General features: G+C 39.0%; 1 protein-coding gene across 3 annotated transcripts in view; it reads right to left on the bottom strand.

Moving 5' to 3' along the window:
* CCDC9B (coiled-coil domain containing 9B) overlaps positions 1-25,599 on the bottom strand; it is a 673,451-nt gene that overhangs the window by 603,795 nt on the left and 44,057 nt on the right. For all 3 annotated transcript variants that reach the window (XM_053697898.1, XM_053697899.1, XM_053697900.1), the window contains exon 2: positions 18,983-19,087. In XM_053697898.1, the coding sequence (XP_053553873.1) occupies positions 18,983-19,087 (105 nt within the window). The remainder of the gene's footprint in view (positions 1-18,982; positions 19,088-25,599) is intronic.

Genomic DNA, 25,599 nt, shown 5'->3' with positions numbered 1-25,599 from the left:
CAAAGCTGCTATATAGCTCCTCCCCTAACTGCCATTACCAGTCATTCGACCGAAAACATGCAGAGAAAGGAAAACCATAGGGTGCAGTGGTGACAGTAGTTTAATGGAAAAATTACCTGCCTTAAAGTGACAGGGCGGGCCGTGGACTGGATACACTACAAGAGAAATAAATTTATCAGGTAAGCATAAATTATGTTTTCTCTTGTTAAGTGTATCCAGTCCACGGATCATCCATTACTTATGGGATACCAATACCAAAGCTAAAGTACACGGATGATGGGAGGGACAAGGCAGGTACTTAAACGGAAGTTACCACTGCCTGTAAAAAACCCTTTCTCCCAAAAATAGCCTCCGAAGAAGCAAGGTATCAAATTTGTTAAATTTGAAAAAGTATGAAACGCAGACCAAGACTCCGTCTTGTAATCTGTTCAACAGAAGCCACATTTAAAAAAGGCCCAAGTGAAAACCACAGCTCTAGTAGAATGAGCTGTAATCCCTTCAGGAGGCTGCTGTCCAGCAGTCTCATAAGCTAAATGAATTATGCTTTTTAACCAAAAAGACAGAGAGGTTGCTGAAGTCCTTTGACCTCTCCTCTGTCCAGAATAGACAACAAACAAGGTGAATGTTTGATGAAAATCTGTAGTAGCTTGTAAGTAAACTTTAAAACACGAACCACGTCCAAATTGTGTAATAGACGTTCCTTCTTTGAAGAAGGATTAGGATACAAGAATGGAACAACAATCTCTTGAGTGATATTCTTGTTAGATACCACCTTAGGTAAAAACCCAGGTTGGTACACAGGACTACCTTATCCGTACGGAGAACCAGATAAGGAGAATCACATTGCAACGCAGATAACTCGGAGACTCTATGAGCCGAGGAAATAGCTACCAAAAAGGAACTTTCCAAGATAGAAGTTTGATATCTATGGAATGAAAAGGTTCAAATGGAACTCCTTGAAGAACCTTAAGAACCAGCTTTAAGCTCCATGGCGGAGCAACATTTTTAACCACAGGCTTGGTTCTAACCAAAGCCTGACCAAATGCCTGAACGTCTAGAATACCTGCCAGACGCTTGTGCAAAAGAATAGACAGAGTAGAAATCTGTCCTTTTAAAGAACTAGCTGACAACCCTTTTCTCAAAATCATCTTGGAGAAAAGATAATATCCTGGGAATCCAGACTTTACTCCATGAGTAACCCTTGGATTCATAACAATAAGATATTTACACCATATCTTATGTTAAATTTTCCTAGAGACAGGCTTTTATGCCTGTATTAAGGTATCAATTACTGACTCGGAGAAGCCATGCTTTGATAACATCAAGCGTTCTGTCTCCAGGCAGTCCATCTCAGATTAGTTATATTTAGATGGTTGAAAAGACCCTGAGGTAGAGGATCCTGTCTCAGAAGCAGAGACCGTGGTGGAAAGGATGACATGTCCACCAGATCTGCATACCAGGTCCTGCGTGGCCACGCAGGCGCTGTCAAAAGCACCAAAGCACTCTCCTGCTTGATCTTGTGCAAACCCCTCCGGAGGGAATTCCCACTCCCCCGGATGAAAAGTCTGACGACTTAGAAAATCTGCCTCCCAGTTCTCAACACCTGGGATAGGGATAGCTTTTAGACAAGAGTGAGTCTCTGTCCAGAGAATTATTTTAAGACTTCTAACATTGCTAGGGAACTTCTGTTCCCCCTTGATGGTTGATGTAAGCCACAGTCGTGATATTGTCCGACTGAAATATTATGTACCTCAGAGTTGCTAACTGAGGCCAAGTCTGAAGAGCATGGAATATCGCTCCCAGTTCCAGAATATTCATTAGAAGGAGGGTCTCCTCCTGAGTCCACTATCCCTGAGCCTTCAGGGAGTTCCAGACTGTATCCCAACCTAAAAGGCTGGCATCTGTTGTAACAATTGTCCCATCTGACCTGCGGAAGGTCATACCCTTGGACAGATGGACCCGAGATAGTCACCAGAGAAGAGAATCTCTGGTTTCTTGGTCCGGATTTAACAGGAGAACAAATCTGTGTAATCCCCGTTCCTCTGGCTGAGCATGCATAGTTGCAGTGGTCTGAAATGTAGGCGTGCAAACGGTACTATGTCCCTTGCCGCTACCATTAAGCCGATTACATTCATGTACTGAGCCACCAAAGGGCGCGGATGGAATGAAGAACACGGCAGAAATTTAGAAACTTTGACAACCTAGACTCCGTCAGGTAAATTTTAATTTCTACAAAATCTATCAGAATCCCTAGGAGGGAAACCCTTGATATTGGGGATAGAGAACTCTTTCCTTGTTCACTTTCCACCCATGCGATCTCAGAAATGCTAGTACTACGTCCGTATGAGACTTGGCAACTTGGATGTTTGACGCCTGTATCAGGATGTCGTCTAAATAAGGGGCCACTTCTATGCCCCGCGGCCTAAGGACCGCCAAAGTGACCCCAGAACCTCCATAAAGATTCTAGGGGCTGTAGTTAACCCAAAGGAAAGAGCTACAAACTGGTAATGCCTGTCTAGAAAGGCAAACCTGAAAAACCGATGGTGATCTTTATGCATCGTAATGTGAGGATAAGCATCCTTCAAATCCATTGTAGTCCTCTATTGACTCTCCTGGATCATAGTTAAGATGGTACGAATAGTTTCCATCTTAAATGATAGAATTCTAAAGAATTTGTTTAAGATCTTTTAGATCCAAAATAGGTCTGAAGGTTTCCTTTCCTTGGGAACCACAAACCGATTTGAGGAAAACTGTGTCCCTGTTCCTCTATTGGAACTGAATGGGTCACGTACACAATGCAAGAATGTCTCTTTCTTTATCTGGTTTGCAGATAAATGTGAAAGGCAAAAACTCCCCTTTTTGGGGGGGAAAGCTTTGAAATCCAGAAGATATCTCTGGGGTATAATTTCCAATGCCCAGGGATCCTGGGCATCTCTTGCCCACGCCTGGGCGAAGAATGAAGTCTGCCCCCTATAGGATCCGTTACCAGATAGGGGTCCATTCCTCATGCTGTTTTAGAGGCAGCAGCAGGCTCCTTGACCTGCTTATCTTTGTTCCAGGTCCGGTTGTCTCCAGACCGCCTTGGACTGAGCAAAAGTTCCCTCTTATTTTGCCTTAGAGGAAGTTGATGCCACACCTGCCTTGAATTTTCGAAAGGCACGAAAATTAGGCCTTTTTTGTCCCTTGATTTGGACCTGTCCTGAGGAAGGGCATGATCTTTTCCTCCAGTGATATAAGTAATAATCTCCTTCAAACTAGGCCTGAATAGGGTCTGCCCCTTGAAGGGAAGTTAAGTAGCTTATTTATTAAAGTCACGACAGCTGACCATGATATAAGCCATAGCGCTCTGCGCGCCAGTATAGTAAAAAACAGAATTCTTAGCCGTTAGTCTAGTCAAAGGAACAAAGGCATCAGAAAACAAAGGAATTGGCTAGCTTAAGTGCTCTAAGCTTGTCAAATATATTCATCCAATGGAGCCTGTAAAGCCTCATCAAGAGACTCAAACCAGAACGCCGCAGCAGCAGTGACAGGGAGCAATGCGTGCAAGGGGCTGCAGGATAAAACCTTGTTGAATAAACATTTTTTATCCATTGGATCTAAAAAAGCACAACAGTCCTCGCCAGAGGTAGTGGTACACTTAGCTAGAGTAGAAACTCTTCTCTCCACCTTAGGAACTGTCTGCCATAAGTCCCGTGTGGTGGCAACTATTAGAAAACATTCTTCTAAAAAATAGGAGGGGAAGAGAACGGCACACCTGGTCTATCCCATTCCTTATGAAAAATTTTAGTAAACCTCTTTAGGTATTGGAAAAACATAAGTACACACCGGCACTGCATATTATTTATCCAGTCTACACAATTTCTCTGGCACTGCGATTGTACACATTCATTCAGAGCAGCTAAAGCCTCCCTGAGCAACAAGTGGAGGTTCTCAAGCATAAATTTTAAATGTAGAAATATCAGAATCAGGTTAAATCATCTTCCCTGAGTCACAAATATCACCCACAGACTAAGCATATTGTGAGGTAGTATCAGACATGGTTCTTAAAGCGTCTGTATGCTCTGTATCTACCCCCAGAGCTGTTTTGCTTTCCTTTAATTTCAGGTAGTCTGACTAATACTGCTGCCAGTGTATTATACACAACCTTTGCCATGTCTTGTAAAATAAACGCTATGGGCGCCATTGATATACTTGGCGCCATTTGAGCGTGAGTCCCTGGAGCGGGAGTCAAAGGGTCTGACACGTGGGGAGAGTTAGTCGGCATAACTTCCCCCTCGACAGAATCCTCTGGTAAAATAAACGCTATGGGTGCCCTTGATGTACTTGGCGCCATTTGAGAGTGAGTCCCTAAAGCGGGAGTCAAAGGGTCTGACACGTGGGGAGAGTTAGTCGGCATAACTTCCCCCTCGACAGAATCCTCTGGTGATAATGTTTTTAAATACAAAAAATGATCTTTATTGTTTAACATGAAATCAGTACATCTGGTACACATTCTAAAATGGCTTTAAACATAATAAACACAGAGCCTCCTCTATGTTAGACATGTTAGAACTAATAAAGAGACTAGTAAGCTTGGAAAACACTTTAAATCAAGTTAACAAGCAAATATAACAAACGTTACTGTGCCTTTAAGAGAAACAAATTTTTTCAAAATTTGAAAAACAGTGAAAAAAGGCAGTAAATCAAACAAATTTTTTACAGTACATGTAATAAGTTAACAGAGCATTGCACCCACTTGCAAATGGATGATTAACCCCTTAATGCAAAAAACAGATAAAAAAAAAAAAAGACGACATTTTTTTAAACAGACACAACAAAACTGCCACAGCTGAGCTGTGGATTACCTTCCCTATAACTGTTTCTATGCAAAATTTAAGCCAGCCATGTGGAAAAATTAGGCCCCAATAAGTTTTATCACCAAACATATGTTAAAAAACTATTAAACATGCCAGCAAACGTTTTAAAACACATTCTTATAAGAGTATGTATGTCTATTAATAAGCCTGATCCAGTCGCTATCACTGCATTTAAGGCTTTACTTACATTACTTCGGTATCAGCAGTATTTTCTTAGTCAATTCCATTCCTTAGAAAAAACAGAATTTATGTTTACCTGATAAATTTCTTTCTCCAACGGTGTGTCCGGTCCACGGTGTCATCCTTACTTGTGGGATATTCTCTTCCCCAACAGGAAATGGCAAAGAGCCCAGCAAAGCTGGTCACATGATCCCTCCTAGGCTCCGCCTACCCCAGTCATTCGACCGACGTTAAGGAGGAATATTTGCATAGGAGAAACCATATGGTACCGTGGTGACTGTAGTTAAAGAAAATAAATTATCAGACCTGATTAAAAAAACCAGGGCGGGCCGTGGACCGGACACACCGTTGGAGAAAGAAATTTATCAGGTAAACATAAATTCTGTTTTCTCCAACATAGGTGTGTCCGGTCCACGGCGTCATCCTTACTTGTGGGAACCAATACCAAAGCTTTAGGACACGGATGAAGGGAGGGAGCAAATCAGGTCACCTAAATGGAAGGCACCACGGCTTGCAAAACCCTTCTCCCAAAAATAGCCTCAGAAGAAGCAAAAGTATCAAACTTGTAAAATTTGGTAAAAGTGTGCAGTGAAGACCAAGTCGCTGCCCTACATATCTGATCAACAGAAGCCTCGTTCTTGAAGGCCCATGTGGAAGCCACAGCCCTAGTGGAGTGAGCTGTGATTCTTTCAGGAGGCTGCCGTCCGGCAGTCTCATAAGCCAATCGGATAATGCTTTTAATCCAGAAGGAGAGAGAGGTAGAAGTTGCTTTTTGACCTCTCCGTTTACCAGAATAAACAACAAACAAAGACAAAGTTTGTCTGAAATCCTTAGTAGCTGCTAAGTAAAATTTGAGAGCACGAACTACATTCAAGTTGTGCAACAAACGTTCCTTTTTGAAACTGGATTAGGACACAAAGAAAGGTACAACTATCTCCTGGTTAATGTCTTTGTTAGAAACAACTTTTGGAAGAAAACCAGGTTTAGTACGCAAAACCACCTTATCTGCATGGAACTCCAGATAAGGAGAAGAACACTGCAGAGCAGATAATTCTGAAACTCTTCTAGCAGAAGAAATTGCAACCAAAAACAAACTTTCCAAGATAATAACTTAATATCAACGGAATGTAAGGGTTCAAACGGAACCCCCTGAAGAACTGAAAGAACTAGGTTGAGACTCCAAGTAGGAGTCAAAAATTTTGTAAACAGGCTTGATTCTAACCAGAGCCTGAACAAAGGCTAGAACATCTGGCACAGCTGCCAGCTTTTTGTGAAGTAACACGGACAAGGCAGAAATCTGTCCCATCAAGGAACTTGCAGATAATCCTTTTTCCAATCCTTCTCGAAGGAAGGATAGACTCTTAGGAATCTTAACCTTGTCCCAAGGGAATCCTGCAGATTCACACCAACAGATATACCAAATTATGTGGTAATTTTTCTGGTTACAGGCTTTCAGGCCTGAACAAGAGTATTAATAACAGAATCTGAGAACCCTCGCTTTGATAAGATCAAGCGTTCAATCTCCAAGCAGTCAGCTGGAGTGGGTCGAACGGACCTAGAACAAGAAGGTCTCGTCTCAAAGGTAGCTTCCATGGTGGAGCCGATGACATATTCACCAGATCTGCATACCAAGTCCTGCGTGGCCACGCAGGAGCTATCAAAATCACCGACGCCCTCTCCTGATTGATCCTGGCTACCAGCCTGGGGATGAGAGGAAACGGCGGGAACACATAAGCTAGTTTGAAGGTCCAAGGTGCTACTAGTGCATCCACTAGAGCCGCCTTGGGATCCCTGGATCTGTACCCGTAGTAAGGAACTCTAAAGTTCTGACGAGAGGCCATCAGATCCATGTCTGGAATGCCCCACGGTTGAGTGACTTGGGCAAAGATTTCCGGATGGAGTTCCCACTCCCCCGGATGCAATGTCTGACGACTCAGAAAATCCGCTTCCCAATTTTCCACTCCTGGGATGTGGATAGCAGACAGGTGGCAGGAGTGAGACTCCGCCCATAGAATGATTTTGGTCACTTCTTCCATCGCTAGGGAACTCCTTGTTCCCCCCTGATGGTTGATGTATGAACTTGGCCCTCGCTAGCTGAGGCCAAGCTTTGAGAGCATTGAATATCGCTCTCAGTTCCAGAATATTTATCGGTAGAAGAGAGTCTACCCGAGACCAAAGACCCTGAGCTTTCAGGGATCCCCAGACCGCGCCCCAGCCCATCAGACTGGCGTCGGTCGTGACAATGACCCACTCTGGTCTGCAGAAGGTCATCCCTTGTGACAGGTTGTCCAGGGACAGCCACCAACGGAATGAGTCTCTGGTCCTCTGATTTACTTGTATCTTCGGAGACAAGTCTGAATAGTCCCCATTCCACTGACTGAGCATGAACAGTTGTAATGGTCTTAGATGAATGCGCACAAAAGGAACTATGTCCAGTGCCGCTACCATCAAACCTATCACTTCCATGCCCTGCGCTATGGAAGGAAGAGGAACGGAATGAAGTATCCGACAAGAGTCTAGAAGTTTTGTTTTTCTGGCTTCTGTCAGAAAAATCCTCATTTCTAAGGAGTCTATTATAGTTCCCAAGAAGGGAACCCTCGTTGACGGAGATAGAGAACTCTTTTCCACGTTCACTTTCCATCCGTGAGATCTGAGAAAGGCCAGGACAATGTCCGTGTGAGCCTATACTTGAGGAAGGGACGACGCTCGAATCAGAATGTCGTCCAAGTAAGGTACTACAGCAATGCCCCTTGGTCTTAGCACCGCCAGAAGGGACCCTAGTACCTATGAGAAAAACCTAGGAGCAGTGGCTAATCCGAAAGAAAACGCCACGAACTGGAAATGCTTGTCCAGGAATGCAAACCTTAGGAACCGATAATGTTCCTTGTGGATAGGAATATGTAGATACGCATCCTTGAAATCCACCTTGGTCATGAATTGACCTTCCTGGATGGAAGGAAGAAGTGTTCGAATGGTTTCCATCTTGAACGATGGAACCTTGAGAAACTTGTTCAAGATCTTGAGATCGAAGATTGGTCTGAACGTTCCCTCTTTTTTGGGAACTATGAACAGATTGGAGTAGAACCCCATCCCTTGTTCTCCTAATGGAACAGGATGAATCACTCCCATTTTTAGCAGGTCTTTTACCCAATGTAAGAATGCCTGTCTTCTTATGTGGTCTGAAGACAACTGAGACCTGTGGAACCTCCCCCTAGGAGGAAGCCCCTTGAACTCCAGAGAATAACCTTGGGAGACTATTTCTAACGCCCAAGGATCCAGAACATCTCTTGCCCCAGCCTGAGCGAAGAGAGAGAGTCTGCCCCCCACCAGATCCGGTCCCGGATCGGGGGCCCGCATTTCATGCTGTCTTGGTAGCAGTGGCAGGTTTCCTGGCCTGCTTTCCTATGTTCCAGCCTTGCATAGGTCTCCAGGCTGGATTGGCTTGAGAAGTATTACCTTCCTGCTTAAACTTAGGTTTATTTTTGGTCTTGAAAAGACCTGTCCCGAGGAAGGGCGTGGCCCTTGCCCCCAGTGATATCAGAGATAATCTCTTTCAAGTCAGGGCCAAAGAGTGTTTTCCCCTTGAAAGGAATGTCAAGCAATTTGTTCTTGGAAGACGCATCCGCTGTCCAAGATTTTAACCGAAGCGCTCTGCGCCACAATAGCAAAACCCAGAATTTTTTCGCCGCTAACCTAGCCAATTGCAAGGTGGCGTCTAGGGTGAAAGAATTAGCCAATTTAAGAGCACGAATTCTGTCCATAATCTCCTCATAAGAAGAAGAATTACTAATAATCGCCTTTCCTAGCTCATCAAACTAGAAACACGCGGCTGCAGTGACAGGGACAATGCATGCAATTGGATGTAGAAGGGAACCTTGCTGAACAAACATCTTTAGCAGACCTTCTAATTTTTTATCCATAGGATCTTGGAAAGCACAACTATCTTCTATGGGTATAGTGGCGCGCTTGTGTAGAGTAGAAACCGCCCCCTCGACCTTGGGGACTGTCTGCCATCAGTCCTTTCTGGGGTCGACTATAGAAAAACAATTTTATAAATATGGGGGAAGGTACTAAAGGTATACCGGGCCTGTCCCATTCTTTACTAACAATGTACGCCACCCGCTTGGATATAGGAAAAGCTTCGGGGGGCCCCGGGGCCTCTAAGAACTTTCCTATTTTACATAGTGGTTCTGGAATGACCAGATAATCACAATCATCCAAATTGGATAACACCTCCTTAAGCAGAGCGCGGAGATGTTCCAACTTAAATTTAAAATTAATCACATCAGGTTCAGCTTGTTGAGAAATGTTTCCTGAATCTGAAATTTCTCCCTCAGACAAAACCTCCCTGGCCCCCTCAGACTGGTGTAGGGGCCCTTCAGAAACCATATCATCAGCGTTCTCATGCTCTACAGAATTTTCTAAAACAGAGCAGTCGCGCTTTCGCTGATAAGTGGGCATATTGGCTAAAATGTTTTTGATAGAATTATCCATTACAGCCGTTAAATGTTGCATAGTAAGGAGTATTGGCGCACTAGATGTACTAGGGGCCTCCTGTATGGGCAAGACTGGTGTAGACGAAGTAGGGGATGATGCAGTACCATGCTTACTCCCCTCACTTGAGGAATCATCTTGGGCATCATTTTTACTAAATTTTTTATGACATAAAATACATATAGTTAAATGAGAAGGAACCTTGATTTCCCCACATTCAGAACACAATCTATTTGGTAGTTCAGACATGTTAAACAGGCATAAACTTGATAACAAAGCACAAAAAACGTTTTAAAATAAAACCGTTACTGTCACTTTAAATTTTAAACTAAACACACTTTATTACTGCAATTGCGAAAAAGTATGAAGGAATTGTTCAAAATTCACCAAAATTTCACCACAGTGTCTTAAAGCCTTAAAAGTATTGCACACCAAATTTGGAAGCTTTAACCCTTAAAATAACGGAACCGGAGCCGTTTTTATATTTAACCCCTTTACAGTCCCTGGAATCTGCTTTGCTGAGACCCAACCAAGCCCAAAGGGGAATACGATACCAAATGATGCCTTCAGAAAGACTTTTCTATGTATCAGAGCTCCACACACATGCAGCTGCATGCCATGCTGTCCTCAAAAACAAGTGCGCCATTACCGGCGCGAAAATGAGGCTCTGACTATGATTAGGGAAGCCCCTAAAGAATAAGGTGTCAAAAACAGTGCCTGCCGATATAATCATATCAAAATACCCAGAATAAATGATTCCTCAAGGCTAAATATGTGTTAATAATGAATCGATTTAGCCCAGAAAAAGTCTACAGTCTTAATAAGCCCTTGTGAAGCCCTTATTTACTATCTTAATAAAAATGGCTTACCGGATCCCATAGGGAAAATGACAGCTTCCAGCATTACATCGTCTTGTTAGAATGTGTCATACCTCAAGCAGCAAGAGACTGCACACTGTTCCCCCAACTGAAGTTAATTGCTCTCAACAGTCCTGTGTGGAACAGCCATGGATTTTAGTTACGGTTGCTAAAATCATTTTCCTCATACAAACAGAATTCTTCATCTCTTTTCTGTTTCTGAGTAAATAGTACATACCAGCACTATTTGAAAATAACAAACTCTTGATTGAATAATGAAAAACTACAGTTAAACACTAAAAAACTCTAAGCCATCTCCGTGGAGATGTTGCCTGTACAACGGCAAAGAGAATGACTGGGGTAGGCGGAGCCTAGGAGGGATCATGTGACCAGCTTTGCTGGGCTCTTTGCCATTTCCTGTTGGGGAAGAGAATATCCCACAAGTAAGGATGACGCCGTGGACCGGACACACCTATGTTGGAGAAATATATTACTGCACATACCTTAGCATATATCTCTATCAATCAGCCTGGTACCAGTCGCTTTCACTGCATTTAAAGGCTGTACTTACATTACTTCGGTATCAGCAGTATTTTCTTAGTCAATTCCATTCCTTAGAAAAATATTTTACTGCACATACCTTATTTGCAGGAAAACCTGCACGCCATTCCCCCTCTGAAGTACCTTACTCCTCAGAATGTGTGAGAACAGCAACTGGATCTTAGTTACGTCTGCTAAGATCATAGAAAAAACGCAGGCAGATTCTTCTTCCAAATACTGCCTGAGATAAACAGCACACTCCGGTGCCATTTAAAAATAACAAACTTTTGATTGAAGAAATAAACTAAGTATAAAAAACCACAGACTCTCACGACCTCCTATCTATGTTGAGACTTGCAAGAGAATGACTGGTAATGGCAGTTAGGGGAGGAGCTATATAGCAGCTTTGCTGTGGGTGGACTCTTGCAACTTCCTGTTGGGAAGGAGAATATATCCGATAAGTAATGGATGATCCGTGGACTGGATACACTTAACAAGAGAAATACTATTAAAACCAAATGTAGCTTTAATATACTTACTATTTCCTGATATTAACAATTTATATGTTCAACATATATGGGACCATACAATACCATTTAATCAGAGTATTTTCATACTAAGCATGATATACTATTTATAATATTTTAAAAGATGCGTTTAAAAGTCACCTTTCCATGAGGGGATCTGAAAGGATTACAATACTGTCAGCAAGGATCTAATTAATATTTTAGTTCATATCAATATGCTGGTATACACTGCATTTCCTAGTCACCATCTAACTTTGCAGTAACTACTAGTTATATTTGGAACCTAATTTGTAAGTCAGATGTCTGAAAAATAGAAGAGCAAAAACATGTTATTATTCTGAGATTTTAGAACACATTTTAAATTTATCAATGTAGCTAATCATTCAATACAGCAGACATTCATCCAATATAGTATGATTTTCAGATCAATACATATATATATATATTTTTTTTTATTTTTTTGTAATATGATCGGAGTATAAATGAAACATTTGAAAATTACACAATTTCATTTTATATGAAATTCTAAGTTCTCCTTTTAAACCAAGATTTACATTGCCAATTTGTCTGGGGAGATGTGTATTGTAGCCCAGCATTAGATACTTCGCTTTTGCATGCTAAGTGGTTGCTTTTCCTGTAAGTCTTAGACTCTTGGGCTCCCTCCCCCAGGGGGGTCATTACCTGGTAATTTTATTACATAGAATTAAGATCCTCTTTACAGTGACATCCTGAGTTTTACAAGTGTCTATTTCTTTTTCTACAAATATGTGTTTCAGAACAAATGGGGGGGGGGTTGACATCACCCATTCCAGCTTTTGTTCATAATGCAGCCAATTCATGCAGTAATAAAGCTTCCTATATGAATGGATTAATCAATATGATATTTGTGCACATAGCTTCCAATGATATCTCCCCTTTTACATGACAAACTGACATCACACTGTGAATCTATCAGATGTCCCCTGAGAGAAAACACATCCCCTCAAAATATAAATCAAGGGACTTATACTTCAGGAATCACGCTGTGGAGCACACACACAGCTGCTCTAGGTGTGACAGACGTCTCCTTCCTCTGACAGGGACCTGAATGTAGAAAAATGATAAGCAGTGTAACTTGTCTACACTGATTTCCTGGGGGAGTTAGTTTAATTATCCATATGTCCTTCCAGAGAACGTTCCCTGATACATATGGATCTAACCTTCACCATTACTCTGAGAGGTTTTTATGGCTACTCAAATACCCCAGTCGTCTCTTGAAGGGAAAATACCCATTAAAGGACTATCTTCTTTCTTCTAACACTTTCTCTGCCATTCTCCTCTAGTGACGAAAGACAAAGAATGATTGGGGGAATAGGGGAAGTGGGAGGAATATTTATAGCCTTTGGCTGGGGTGTGTCTGCCTCCTCCTGGTGCCCAGATGTTGATATTCCCAACAGGTATGAATGAAGTCATAGACTCTCCCTAGAAATGAATGGGAGGGCGGACAGCGCCTAAGACTATATACCGGCTACACTATTAAGAAGACCCCCTATTCGGTCTAGGAGAAATAGCAGTGAAGGATAAATAGGAGCGCCTAGGGCTTAGGTATAATCAGGAATCACACTTTTGATTAAAAATACATAAAATAATTTATTACAACATCTCAATATAAAAGCAGAAATATTAAAATAAGTTCAACCATTAATTGGAACAAGTTATTGGGACCCTTGTTAAAGGATCTTAGCTTAAATGGATCAGTTTCTCTTCCGATTATTACAGATGGGGGGAGGGGGTTAAGTCCTCCAAAGAATTGAGAGTATATTAAAACAGATACTGTGCTTTATCACAATAATAAATTAACGTAGGTTCACAACATATAGTACATTTAATGTGTGACAGAGGTGGTGAAAATCGGTGGTTAAAAAACTATGGTCAAAAAACTGTGGTAAAAAATGTGGTGCCAAAAAAAAGGGAGTCAGTAAAAAAATACAAAAAATTCAAATAATCAAAAATCAAAAAAATCAAAAAATAGAAGACAAAACCGGTTTGTCAAAAAAGATTTGTGGTGAATAAAAAATGTATGTGATGTGCATAAAAATTAAGTGTGATAATAATATCGCAATAGTGATAGTGGTTCTAATCAGATCTACAATCATCCATAATACAGACTCCTGATAGGAAAATGATCTCTTAGAATATACAATGATAATTAACCCAAATTAAAACAAATATAGTAACAATATTCAGGTTCCCAATATCAAACTAGACGGATAACAATGATGTTAGCAAAACTTGATAATGATTATAAATATATTAAAAATACTACAAATTCTATAAAATGTCCAAGTAAATAGTCCAATTGGTGATAATCCACACTGGTGGAAGACTGGTAGGGGAAAATAAAAACAATATCCTTAGAAGCTGTCCTGATCCAGAATCCTAGTCCTTACAACATGGACCTGAAATAAAAAAACAGAAAAAATTATCACATAAAAGGCCTATAGGGTAAAGTCTAATGGTCATCAAACTTACCCCAAAAGCCAAAAGTCCTGGTACTGATGAAGCCTCACAAATCTCTACGCGTTTTGGCCCTGCAGCGGGGCCTTTTTCAAGATATAATGAGGCTATGGTATAACTAAACTTATATACCCAATGTTGGGGGAGTTTCTAAGTCAAATTGCGCCAAATTGCGATTACGGGCGCTAAAAATTGCCGCCAAACGCTTACCGCGTCATTTCCCCGCTAAACCGGATATCCGCTTTACTGGATACTTCCGGTTGCGTCATTTCCGGTAGCTACGGCCGACTTCCGGTTTGGTATTTCCAGCGGACGCGCTACCATTTTGGTAATTGGCAAAAATACTTTTTGGTTAACCGGCTGGATACTCCATTCAATAGAGGGAAAAAAGGGGAAATATGGAGATTATTTCTATACTTAAATTTGGGCTAGATTTTAGGCTCATGGATACCAGGATACACAGGTTTTGGACAAAATAATGGTTACATCAAATAACGGCATAATGAAGGGCATAAAAAAATGTTAAGCTTAAGTGAATTTCCATAATGGAAATACATATAGGTATCTATGAACATAATTAGAATAATTGCTAAGGGTGGGATGAATCTATTTTAGATGAAATATATAAACCTTGATTCTAACTTATTAGATATCAACCACTCAATTGCTCACACTAGTGGTTATTGATGTTAAAATGTTAGGAGAACAATTTAATAGATGTTCTAAACAATTAGATGAATTGCAAACAATACAATTGAAATATGGATTATCATACTTAAGGGGTATCTGACACCAAGATTATCCCTTGTACATGGATTAAAAAAAAAAAATATATATATATATATATATATATATCAGATGGTAAAATATTGGTAAAATCAATAGAGAATCATTGTGAATGTGCAGTGTATATAAGACATTAGATTCAATATATATTATATAGAAGACTCAGGATTCGGTGACCTCATGATGATGTGTGTGGCATCCCTCCAATCCTTGTTCAGTTTACAAATCCCCATGAACCTGAAACTTTTGTTGTTTCCCCCATGTATTTCTTTAAAATGTTTGTAGAGGGGCAAATCTATTTTTCCCCATTTTATCTGCAGTAAGTGTTCCCGGATTCTATCCTTCAATTTTCTAGTGGTCTGTCCGACATATTGCAGACCACAGCCGCATTCAATTAAATATACCACAAAGTTGTCTGTAGATCTGATGGTTTGTTTAACATGGAATACTTCATTAGTTACTTTAGATTTAAGGCAGTTACTCTTGATACCATGTTGACATGCCTTACATAAGTGGCACGGGTAAAAACCACAGAGTTTCTTGCCTGCAACTCCTAAAGAATTTTTTATATTGGTATTGCACTTGGGGATGCTTGGAGCCAATGTGGACTTTAGATTGTCCGCCTTTCTATAAATGAAGTGGGGTCGTTCAGATAGATGTTCCCCTATAATATCATCATCCTTGAGGAGGTGCCAATGTCTTTTCCCTATGTCTTCTATTGTCTTTTTCCTCTCATTGTACTGGGTTATGAAAGGAATCTTGAGATTTTCATCTGATCCTGTGTTTTGTTTGATTTTATATTCGAGAAGGGTTTCTCTTTTCATGTTGTTCACATCCCGTATGGTTTTATCTATATGTGATTCATTATAACCCCTTTCAAGGAACCTGTCCTTAAGTATTTGAGACTGTTTAGTCCAAGTATCTTCTTTTGAACAGTTCTTTCTTATCCTCATAAGCTGCCCCTTTGGAATATTGGATATCCATTTATTATGGGGACAGGTTGATTGGTGGATGTAGTTATTGGAATCAACTTCCTTGAAGTGTGTTGAGGTCTCAATTCTCCCATTCTCGACTCTGATATCCAGATCTAAGAAGACAATATGGTCCTTGCTGATGGTGTTTGTACACTTCAGATTTGACTGATTTTCATTCATTACCCCTAATGTATGTTCCAAGTCTTCTCGATTCCCTTTCCAAATGATTAGAAGATCGTCTATATATTTTTTATAGAGAACCAGGTCCGCACCGCTGGGCAAGACTCCCAAAAGATGGTTTCCCATCTGCCCATGTAAAGATTAGCGTAACTGGGCGCGAACCTGGTCCCCATGTCGGTCCCACATACCTGACGATAAAAGACCCCATCCCAACAAAAATAGTTATGCTTTAGGATGTAGTCTATTCCGTCTAATATAAATCTTCTCTGGGGTTCAGGCATGCTTTCATCTTTGTCCAGATAATTTCTGATGGATTCTAAACTATCTATCATGTGGGATAGAAGTATACAGTGAAGTATACAGTGATGTTACATACCGGTGTATTCCAAAGTCATCCCTTCATACTGGTATTCCCTTTATACCGGTATTTTATATGAACCCACCACCGCATGTTTTTTAGTTAATAGTGCCACACACATCATCATGAGGTCACCGAATCTATATAGTATATATTGAATCTAATGTCACATTCACAATGATTCTCTATTGATTTTACCAATATTTTACCATCTGATATATATATATATTTTTAATCCATGTACAAGGGATAATCTTGGTGTCAGATACCCCTTAAGTATGATAATCCATATTTCGATTGTATTGTTTGTAATTCATCTAATTGTTTAGAACATCTATTAAATTGTTCTCCTAACATTTTAACATCAATAACCACTAGTGTGAGCAATTGAGTGGTTGATATCTAATAAGTTAGAATCAAGGTTTATATATTTCATCTAAAATAGATTCATCCCACCCTTAGCAATTATTCTAATTATGTTCATAGATACCTATATGTATTTCCATTATGGAAATTCACTTAAGCTTAACATTTTATTATGCCGTTATTTGATGTAACCGTTATTTTGTCCAAAACCTGTGTATCCTGGTATCCATGAGCCTAAAATCTAGCCAAAATTTAAGTATAGAAATAATCTCCATATTTCCCCTTTTTTCCCTCTATTGAATGGAGTATCCAGCCGGTTAACCAAAAAGTATTTTTGCCAAATACCAAAATGGTAGCGCGTCCGCCGGAAATACCAAACCAGAAGTCGGCCGTAGCTACCGGAAATGACGCAACCGGAAGTATCCGGTAAAGCGGATATCCGGTTTAGCGGGGAAATGACGCGGTAAGCGTTTGGCGGCAATTTTTAGCGCCGGTAACCGCAATTTGGCGCAATTTGACTTAGAAACTCCCCCAACATTGGGTATATAAGTTTAGTTATACCATAGCCTCATTATATCTTGAAAAAGGCCCCGCTGCAGGGCCGAAACGCATAGAGATTTGTGAGGCTTCATCAGTACCAGGACTTTTGGGGTAAGTTTGATAACCATTAGACTTTACCCTATAGGCCTTTTATGTGAGGATTTTTTCTGTTTTTTTATTTCAGGTCCATGTTGTTAGGACTAGGATTCTGGATCAGGACAGCTTCTAAGGATATTGTTTTTATTTTCCCCTACCAGTCTTCCACCAGTGTGGATTATCACCAATTGGACTATTTACTTGGACATTTTATAGAATTTGTAGTATTTTTAATATATTTATAATCATTATCAAGTTTTGCTAACATCATTGTTATCCGTCTAGTTTGATATTGGGAACCTGAATATTGTTACTATATTTGTTTTAATTTGGGTTAATTATCATTGTATATTCTAAGAGATCATTTTCCTATCAGGAGTCTGTATTATGGATGATTGTAGATCTGATTAGAACCACTATCGCGATATTATTATCACACTTAATTTTTATGCACATCACATACATTTTTTATTCACCACAAATCTTTTTTGACAAACCGGTTTTGTCTTCTATTTTTTGTTTTTTTTTATTTTTGATTATTTGAATTTTTTGGATTTTTTACCACCACATTTTTTACCACAGTTTTTTGACCATAGTTTTTTAACCACCGATTTTCACCACCTCTGTCACACATTAAATGTACTATATGTTGTGAACCTATGTTACTTTATTATTGTGATAAAGCACAGTATCTGTTTTAATACACTCTCAATTCTTTGGAGGACTTAACCCCCTCCCCCCATCTGTAATAATCGGAAGAGAAACTGATCCATTTAAGCTAAGATGCTTTAACAAGGGTCCCAATAACTTGTTCCAATTAATGGTTGAACTTATTTTAATATTTCTGTTTTTATATTGAGATGTTGTAATAAATTATTTTATGTATTTTTAATCAAAAGTGTGATTCCTGATTATACCTAAGTCATAGACTCTCCCTGCCTTGGGAAGGAAAATGACTGTAAACGGGATTTCCTGTTTTATTAAATCTAACATAGCTCATTATCCTATTGGAATCCCATCTTCCAATGCGATACAGTTAATGAGTAATAGTATATATATATATTTTTTTTTTTTTTTTTTAATGTCCTCCAAAATACTGATTACAAATACGTTTTTCTAATATAGGCAAGTAATATCTCCTCTCATCAAAGAGCTCTTCATGACCTTTCCAAACACACTTCTATAGGTGCAATGGTTACCAATTTATTGAATGTTAAAGTTAACAAGATTGTGGGGGGAAAAATTATCAAAATTGCAAATTTTGCCCCCATATTGCTTCATAAATACAGAAGATATAGTCCTGCAATTTTACATGAGCTCATACCTCAGGTGGCTCTTTCAGTACATCATATTTAAAAAAAAATTAAAAATCAAAGAATGGGAGTTTGAGGACCCTGTTGATTTGACATGGAATGACCACTTTTTTGTTTTGTTTTTTACAGAAAGAAAGTAAACCAGCTTTTTATTTATTCTGAAATTTGGCCACTACCTAGGGCAGGGATGTAAAAACGTTCTGTTGAGGTTTCTTTTTCTGTTGGGGTGGGATGAATATTGCCCTCCCTCCAAAATTTAAAAGGGGATAGAAAAGTGTAAATTTGTCTTACAGCATTTTATTATTGTAACGTTATTTGCATAGGACTATGCATTCTCTACAGTGAACTAACATGGAACAATAGAGCAGGTATTCGCTAAAGTTCTTAAAAATTAAATGAAAAACAAAAAAGGATCTTACATTGGGTGTTTTTGTTATTGTAATAGTCAGGCTGTCCATTTTAGGCCTTTGAGATGTCCCAGCCTTTGCTTCTCTCTCTGCATTCTTTTTATCCTCTTCTATTTCCTGTAATGCAAACATCTTATTAGTGGTTTACCTGTACACAAAGTTATACTCCAGACAGCCACCTCTGTATTCACAGATATTTTAAGACAAAAAAAGAAATTAAATCAAACTTATCATGATTTAACAATCATGGCTGATGCACCTATGTAGCCCTAATGAAGTGTTCTATTTACGAAAGTTCAGAATAAAAAAAACTAAAACCTAAAGATCCCACCTTTTCACTGGTTTTACAACTCCACTTTCTCTGCCTCTGGTATTTTTATATAGGACTAAAACAAGATAGTTAAAGAAGCTTGTCAAATGTTACATAGGGATAGTCTAGCTATGGTATGTAGATTAGATTTAATTTCCTGCTATCTTGGTTCATCCTAGTAACACTCACCAACACAGATTTATAAAACAATAACAAACATAATTAATGCTTACCTGATAAATTAATTCCTTTCATGGTGGTGAAGTCCATGATTCATTACTCCTGGAAATTACTCTTCTATGGCCCCAAAAAGAGAAGGCAAAGAATTCCAAACAAAAAGAGCTCTGTAAAAACCCTCTCTCCTCACTGGTAAACTAATCTGACATATAGCCAAGAAAGAGAGGTTGGGAAAAATAATAAGGGCAAAATAGGAAATAGGAGCAGGGAAAAAAACATATGCACAAAAATAAACCATCACCAGAAATTAAACAGGATGGGCTCTCGTGGACGCTCACCACCATGAAATAAATTAATTTATCAGTTTTGTTTTCTTTCATACAGGTGGTGAGAGCACATGTTCCATAACTCCTGGGAACTAATATCCAAGCTGTGAAGGAATCCAAACGTAATGTAAAATAAGGCAGGATACAAATAACAATTTATGTAAGAACTTACCTGATAAATTAATTTCTTTCATATTGGCAAGAGTCCATGAGCTAGTGACGTATGGGATATACAATCCTAGCAGGAGGGGCAAAGTTTCCCAAACCTCAAAATGCCTATAAATACACCCCTCATCACAGCCACAATTCAGTTTAATGAATAGCCAAGTAGTGGGGTGATAAAGAAAGGAGTAAAAAACATCAATAAAGGAGTTTGGAAATAATTGTGCTTTATACAAAAAAATCATAACCACCATAAAAAGGGTGGGCCTCATGGACTCTTGCCAATATGAAAGAAATTAATTTATCAGGTAAGTTCTTACAAAAATTATGTTTTCTTTCATGTAATTGGAAAGAGTCAATGAGCTAGTGACGTATGTGATAGCAATACCCAAGATGTGGATCTTCCACGCAAGAGTCACTAGAGAGAGAGGGATAAAATAAAAACAGCAATTTTTCGCTGAAAAAAATTAATCCACAACCCAAAATATAAGTTTATTCTCATAAATGAAAAGAAAAACTTGAAATATAAGCAGAAGAATCAAACTGAAACAGCTGCCTGAAGAACTTTTCTACCAAAAACTGCTTCCGAAGAAGCAAATACATCAAAACGGTAGAATTTAGTAAATGTATGCAAAGAAGACCAAGTTGCTGCTTTGTAAATCTGATCAACTGAAGCTTCATTCTTAAAAGCCCACGAAGTAGAGACTGATCTAGTAGAATGAGCTGTAATACTCTGAGGCGGGGCTTGACCCGACTTCAAATAAGCTTGATGAAATCAAAAGCTTTAATCACGAAGTCAAGGAAACAGCAGAAGCCTTCTGACCTTTCCTAGAACCAGAAAAGATAACAAATAGACTAGAAGTCTTCCTGAAATCTTTTGTAGCTTCAACATAATATTTCAAAGCTCTTACCACATCCAAAGAATGTAAGGATCTCTCCAAAGAATTCTTAGGATTAGGACACAAGGAAGGGACAACAATTTCTCTATTAATGTTGTTAGAATTCACAACCTTAGGTAAGAATTTAAATGAAATCCGCAAAACTGCCTTATCCTGATGAAAAATCAGAAAAGGAGATTCACAAGAATCTTCACAACAAGAGCAGATAATTCAGAAACTCTTCTATCAGAAGAGAGCCAAAAGGAACAACACTTTCCAAGAAAGGAAAGGAACAACACTTTCCAAGAAAGTAGTTTAATGTCCAAAGAATGCATAGGCTCAAAAGGAGGAGCCTGTAAAGCCTTCAAAACCAAATTAAGACTCCAAGGAGGAGATATTGATTTAATGACAGGCTTGATACGAACCAAAGCCTGTACAAAACAGTGAATATCAGGAAGTTTAGCAATCTTTCTGTGAAATAAAACAGAAAGAGCAGAGATTTGTCCCCTCAAGGAACTTGCAGACCAACCCTTATCTAAACCATCCTGAAGAAACTGTAAAATTCTAGGAATTTTGAAAGAATGTCAAGAGAATTAATGAGAAGAACACCATGAAATATAAATCTTCCAAACTCAATAATAAATCTTTCTAGAAACAGATTTACGAGACTGTAACATAGTATTAATCACTGAGTCAGAGAAACCTCTATGACTAAGCACTAGGCGTTCAATTTCCATACCTTCAAATTTAATGATTTGAGATCCTGATAAAAAAACGGACCTTGAGACGGAAGGTCCGGCCTTAATGGAAGTGGCCAAGGTTGGCAACTGGACATCCGAACAAGATCCGCATACCAAAACCCGTGAGGCCATGCTGGAGCCACCAGCAACACAAACGATTGCTCCATGATGTTTTTGGAGATCACTCTTGGAAGAACTAGAGGCGGAAAAATATAAGCAGGTTGATAACACCAAGGAAGTGTCAACGCATCCACTGCTTCCGCCTGAGGATCCCTGGACCTGGACAGGTACCTGGGAAGCCATCTGTTGTGATCACAGTCCAGGTTGGACAAACAAGAGAGGCCCCTTGAACTATACGATGGTGATCTTACCACCAAGTCAAAGAGAGTCGAACATTGGGATTTAAGGATATTAATTGTGATATCCTTGTATGATCCCTGCACCATTGGTTCAGCATACAAAGCTGAAGAGGTCTCATGTAAAAATGAGCAAAGGGGATCGCGTCCGATGCTGCAGTCATGAGACCTAAAACTTCCATGCACATAGCTACTGAAGGGAATGACTAAGAATGAAGGTTCTGACAGGCTGCAAACAATTTTAAACGTCTCTTGTCTGTTAGAGACATGGACACTGAATCTATCTGGAAACCTAAAAAGGTGGCCCTTGTCTGAGGAGTCAAAGAACTTTTTGGTAAATTGATCCTCTAACCATGTTTTCGAAGAAACAACACTAGTTGATTTGTGTGAGATTCTGCAGAACGTAAAGACTGAGGTAGTACCAAGATATCGTCCAAATAAGAAAACACCGCAATACCCCGCTCTCTGATTACAGAGAGTAGGGCACTGAGAACATTTGAAAAGATCCTTGGAGCTGACGCTAGGCCAAAAGGAATTGGTAATGCTTGTCTAGAAAAGAGAATCTCAGAAACTTATAATGATCTGGATGAATCGGAATATGAAGATATGCAACCTGCAAGTCTATTGTGGACATATAATGTCCTTGCTGAACAAAAGGCAGAATAGTCCTTATAGTCACCATTTTGAAAGTTGGTACTCTTACATAACGATTTAAAATTTTCAGATCCAGAACTGGTCTGAATGAATTTCTTTCTTTGGGACAATGAATAGATTTGAATAAAACCCCAGACCCTGTTCCTGAAACGGAACTGGCATGATTACCCCTGAAAACTACAGGTTTAAAATCTTCAGGAAAGCCTGAGCCTTTACTGGATTTGCTGGGATGCGTGGGAGAAAATATATTCTCACAGGAGGGCTTACTCTGAGAGACAAAACTCAGAATCCATTGATTGTGGACAGAATTTATGCAAACATCTTTGAAAAATCTTAACCGGCCCCCTACCAGCTGAGCTGGAATGAGGGCCGCACCTTCATGCGGACTTGGGGGCTGGCTTTGGTTTCATAAATGGCTTAGATTTATTCCAATTTGAAGAAGGTTTCCAATTGGAAACAGATTCCTTGGGGGAAGGATTAGGTTTCTGTTCCTTATTCTGTCGAAAGGAACGAAAACGGTTAGAAGCTTTAGATTTACCATAGGTCTTTTATCCTGAGGCAAAAAAACTCCCTTCCCCCTAAGTGACAGTTGAACTAATCGAATCCAACTGAGAACCAAATAAAACTTATTACCTTGGAAAGAAAGAGAGAGATAGTAATCTAGACTTAGATACCATGTCAACATTCCAATATTTAAGCCACAAAGCTCTTCTAGCTAACATAGCTAAAAAAATAGATTTAACATCAATTTTGATGATATCAAAAATAGCAACACAAATAAAATGATTAGCATGTTGAAGCAAGCAAACAATGCTAGACAAATCAGAATCCAATTCTTGTTGCGCTAAATTTTTCAACCAAAAAGTTGATGCAGCTGCAACATCAAAGAAATTGCAGGCCTGAGAAGATGACCCGAATATAAATAGGCTTTCCTTAGATAAGATTCAAGTTTCCTATCTAAGGATCTTTAAAAGAAGCACTATCTTCCATAGGAATAGTAGTATGCTTACCAAAAGTAGAGATAGCCCCATCAACTTTGGGGATTTTTTCCCAAAACTCCAATGTAACTGCTGGCAAAGGATACAATTGTTTAAAACCTGAAGAAGGAATAAAAGTAGCAGGCCTATTCCATTCCTTACAAATCATATCAGAAATGGCATCAGGAACTGGAAAAACCTCTGGAGTAACCACAGGAGGTTTATAAACAGAATTTAAATGTTTACAAGTTTTAATATCAAGAGGACTAGTTTTCTCAAAATTCAATGTAATCAACACTTCTTTTAACAAAGAACGAATATACTCCATATTAAATAAATAAGTAGATTTGTCAGAGTCAATATCTGAGGAAGGATCTTCTGAAGCAGATAGATCCTCATCAGAGGAGGATAAATCAGTATGTTGTCGGTCATTTGAAATTTAATCAACTTAATGAGAAGTTTTAAAATACCTTTTACATTTATTAGAAGGCGGGATGGCAGACAAAGCCTTCTGAATAGAATCGGCAATAAATTCTTTTAAATTCACAGGTATATCTTGTACATTAGATGTTGAAGGAACAGCAACAGGCAATGTACTATTACTGATGGACACATTATCTGCATGTAAAAGTTTATCATCTCCACAAGTTTACAACAAATGCACTTAGCTTTGGTAGAACTGTTATCAGGCAGCAGGGTTCCAACAGTGATTTCTGAGACAAGATCAGATTGAGACATTTTGCAAAATGTAAGAGAAAAAACAACATATAAAGCAAAATTCCTTATATGGCAGTTTCAGGAATGGGAAAAAAATGCAAACAGCATAGCCCTCTGACATAGAAAAAAGGCAAGAGGCAAATAGGAATGGGGCTTTAAATAATGAAATTATTTGGCGCCAAGTATGACGCACAACGTAACTGAAATTTTTTTGGCGCTAACAACATCCGGAAATGACACAGTCACGTTATTAACGACGCAACCTTGTGCAAGGACTCGGTGTCACTAAGACGCTGGAAATGACGAATTTGCGTCATCGGACGTACCTTTGCACCAAAAAGAATCTCGCGCCAAGAATGACGCAATAAACTTTGGCATTTTGTGCCCTCGTGGGCCAAATTTTGCCCGCAAAATTTGAAAGAAAAAATATGTAAATTTGAAAAAAGACTAAACCCCAGGTAAGAAAAATATTTCCTAATATGTTTTTCCCCAAATATAAAACTGACAGTCTGCAAAAGGAAATGCATAAAACTGACTCATGGCAAATATAAGTACAATTGTACAAAAAGTCGCCAAGGATGAAGTATATAAAATTAACTTTTATTAAATATATATAACCGTAAAAACAGCAAACGGTAGATCACAGGGGGGAACAATGTATGCGAGAGGAGTAAGCAACAGGCTTACGTGTTTCGGCCAAGGAGGGCTGTAATCATAGCCTAATTGTTACAAATCTGAACACCCATTTTAAAAAGAGTTAAATAATCTGATTGGCTAATACAGATACACCCCTCTCAGATTAAAAAAGACATACTACAATATATCAAATGGCAGCAATATTGGTAACAAGGTTAATGTTGAATGTTATACTTGTGTTACAAAGTATATTATTATTATACATATAATATTAGTATCAGCTAAATAAATATGTATTTAACCATTGAAAAACCAATAGAAGGAAGAACAGGAGCGCACATAATGTGGAAAAATAAATAAATATTATACAAAGAATGTATAAAAGACAATATATACATTTGTATAGATGAATCACAGCATATATATATATATATATACAAAAGATGGTAATAGGAGGCAGAATGTACAAACCACAGCAAAATAATAAATGCAGAGTTCATTCCCAGTAGTTGATCAGATCGTAGTAGGATATTGGGTATTAAGTTTGAAAACCCATAACATCTCACATTTATTGAGAAGCTTTAGTCTGTTAATGCCAGGTTTTGGAACGGACACTTTTTCAATTACACACCACTAAAACGTACTCAAATCATTATTATGTTTTAAAGCAAAATGTTGTACTATACGTGATGTGGA

The sequence above is a fragment of the Bombina bombina genome, chromosome 1 (assembly GCF_027579735.1).
Source record: "Bombina bombina isolate aBomBom1 chromosome 1, aBomBom1.pri, whole genome shotgun sequence".
Taxonomy (NCBI): domain Eukaryota; kingdom Metazoa; phylum Chordata; class Amphibia; order Anura; family Bombinatoridae; genus Bombina; species Bombina bombina.
Note: the sequence above shows the minus strand (reverse complement) of the source record. Positions and strands in the feature narration are given on the sequence as shown.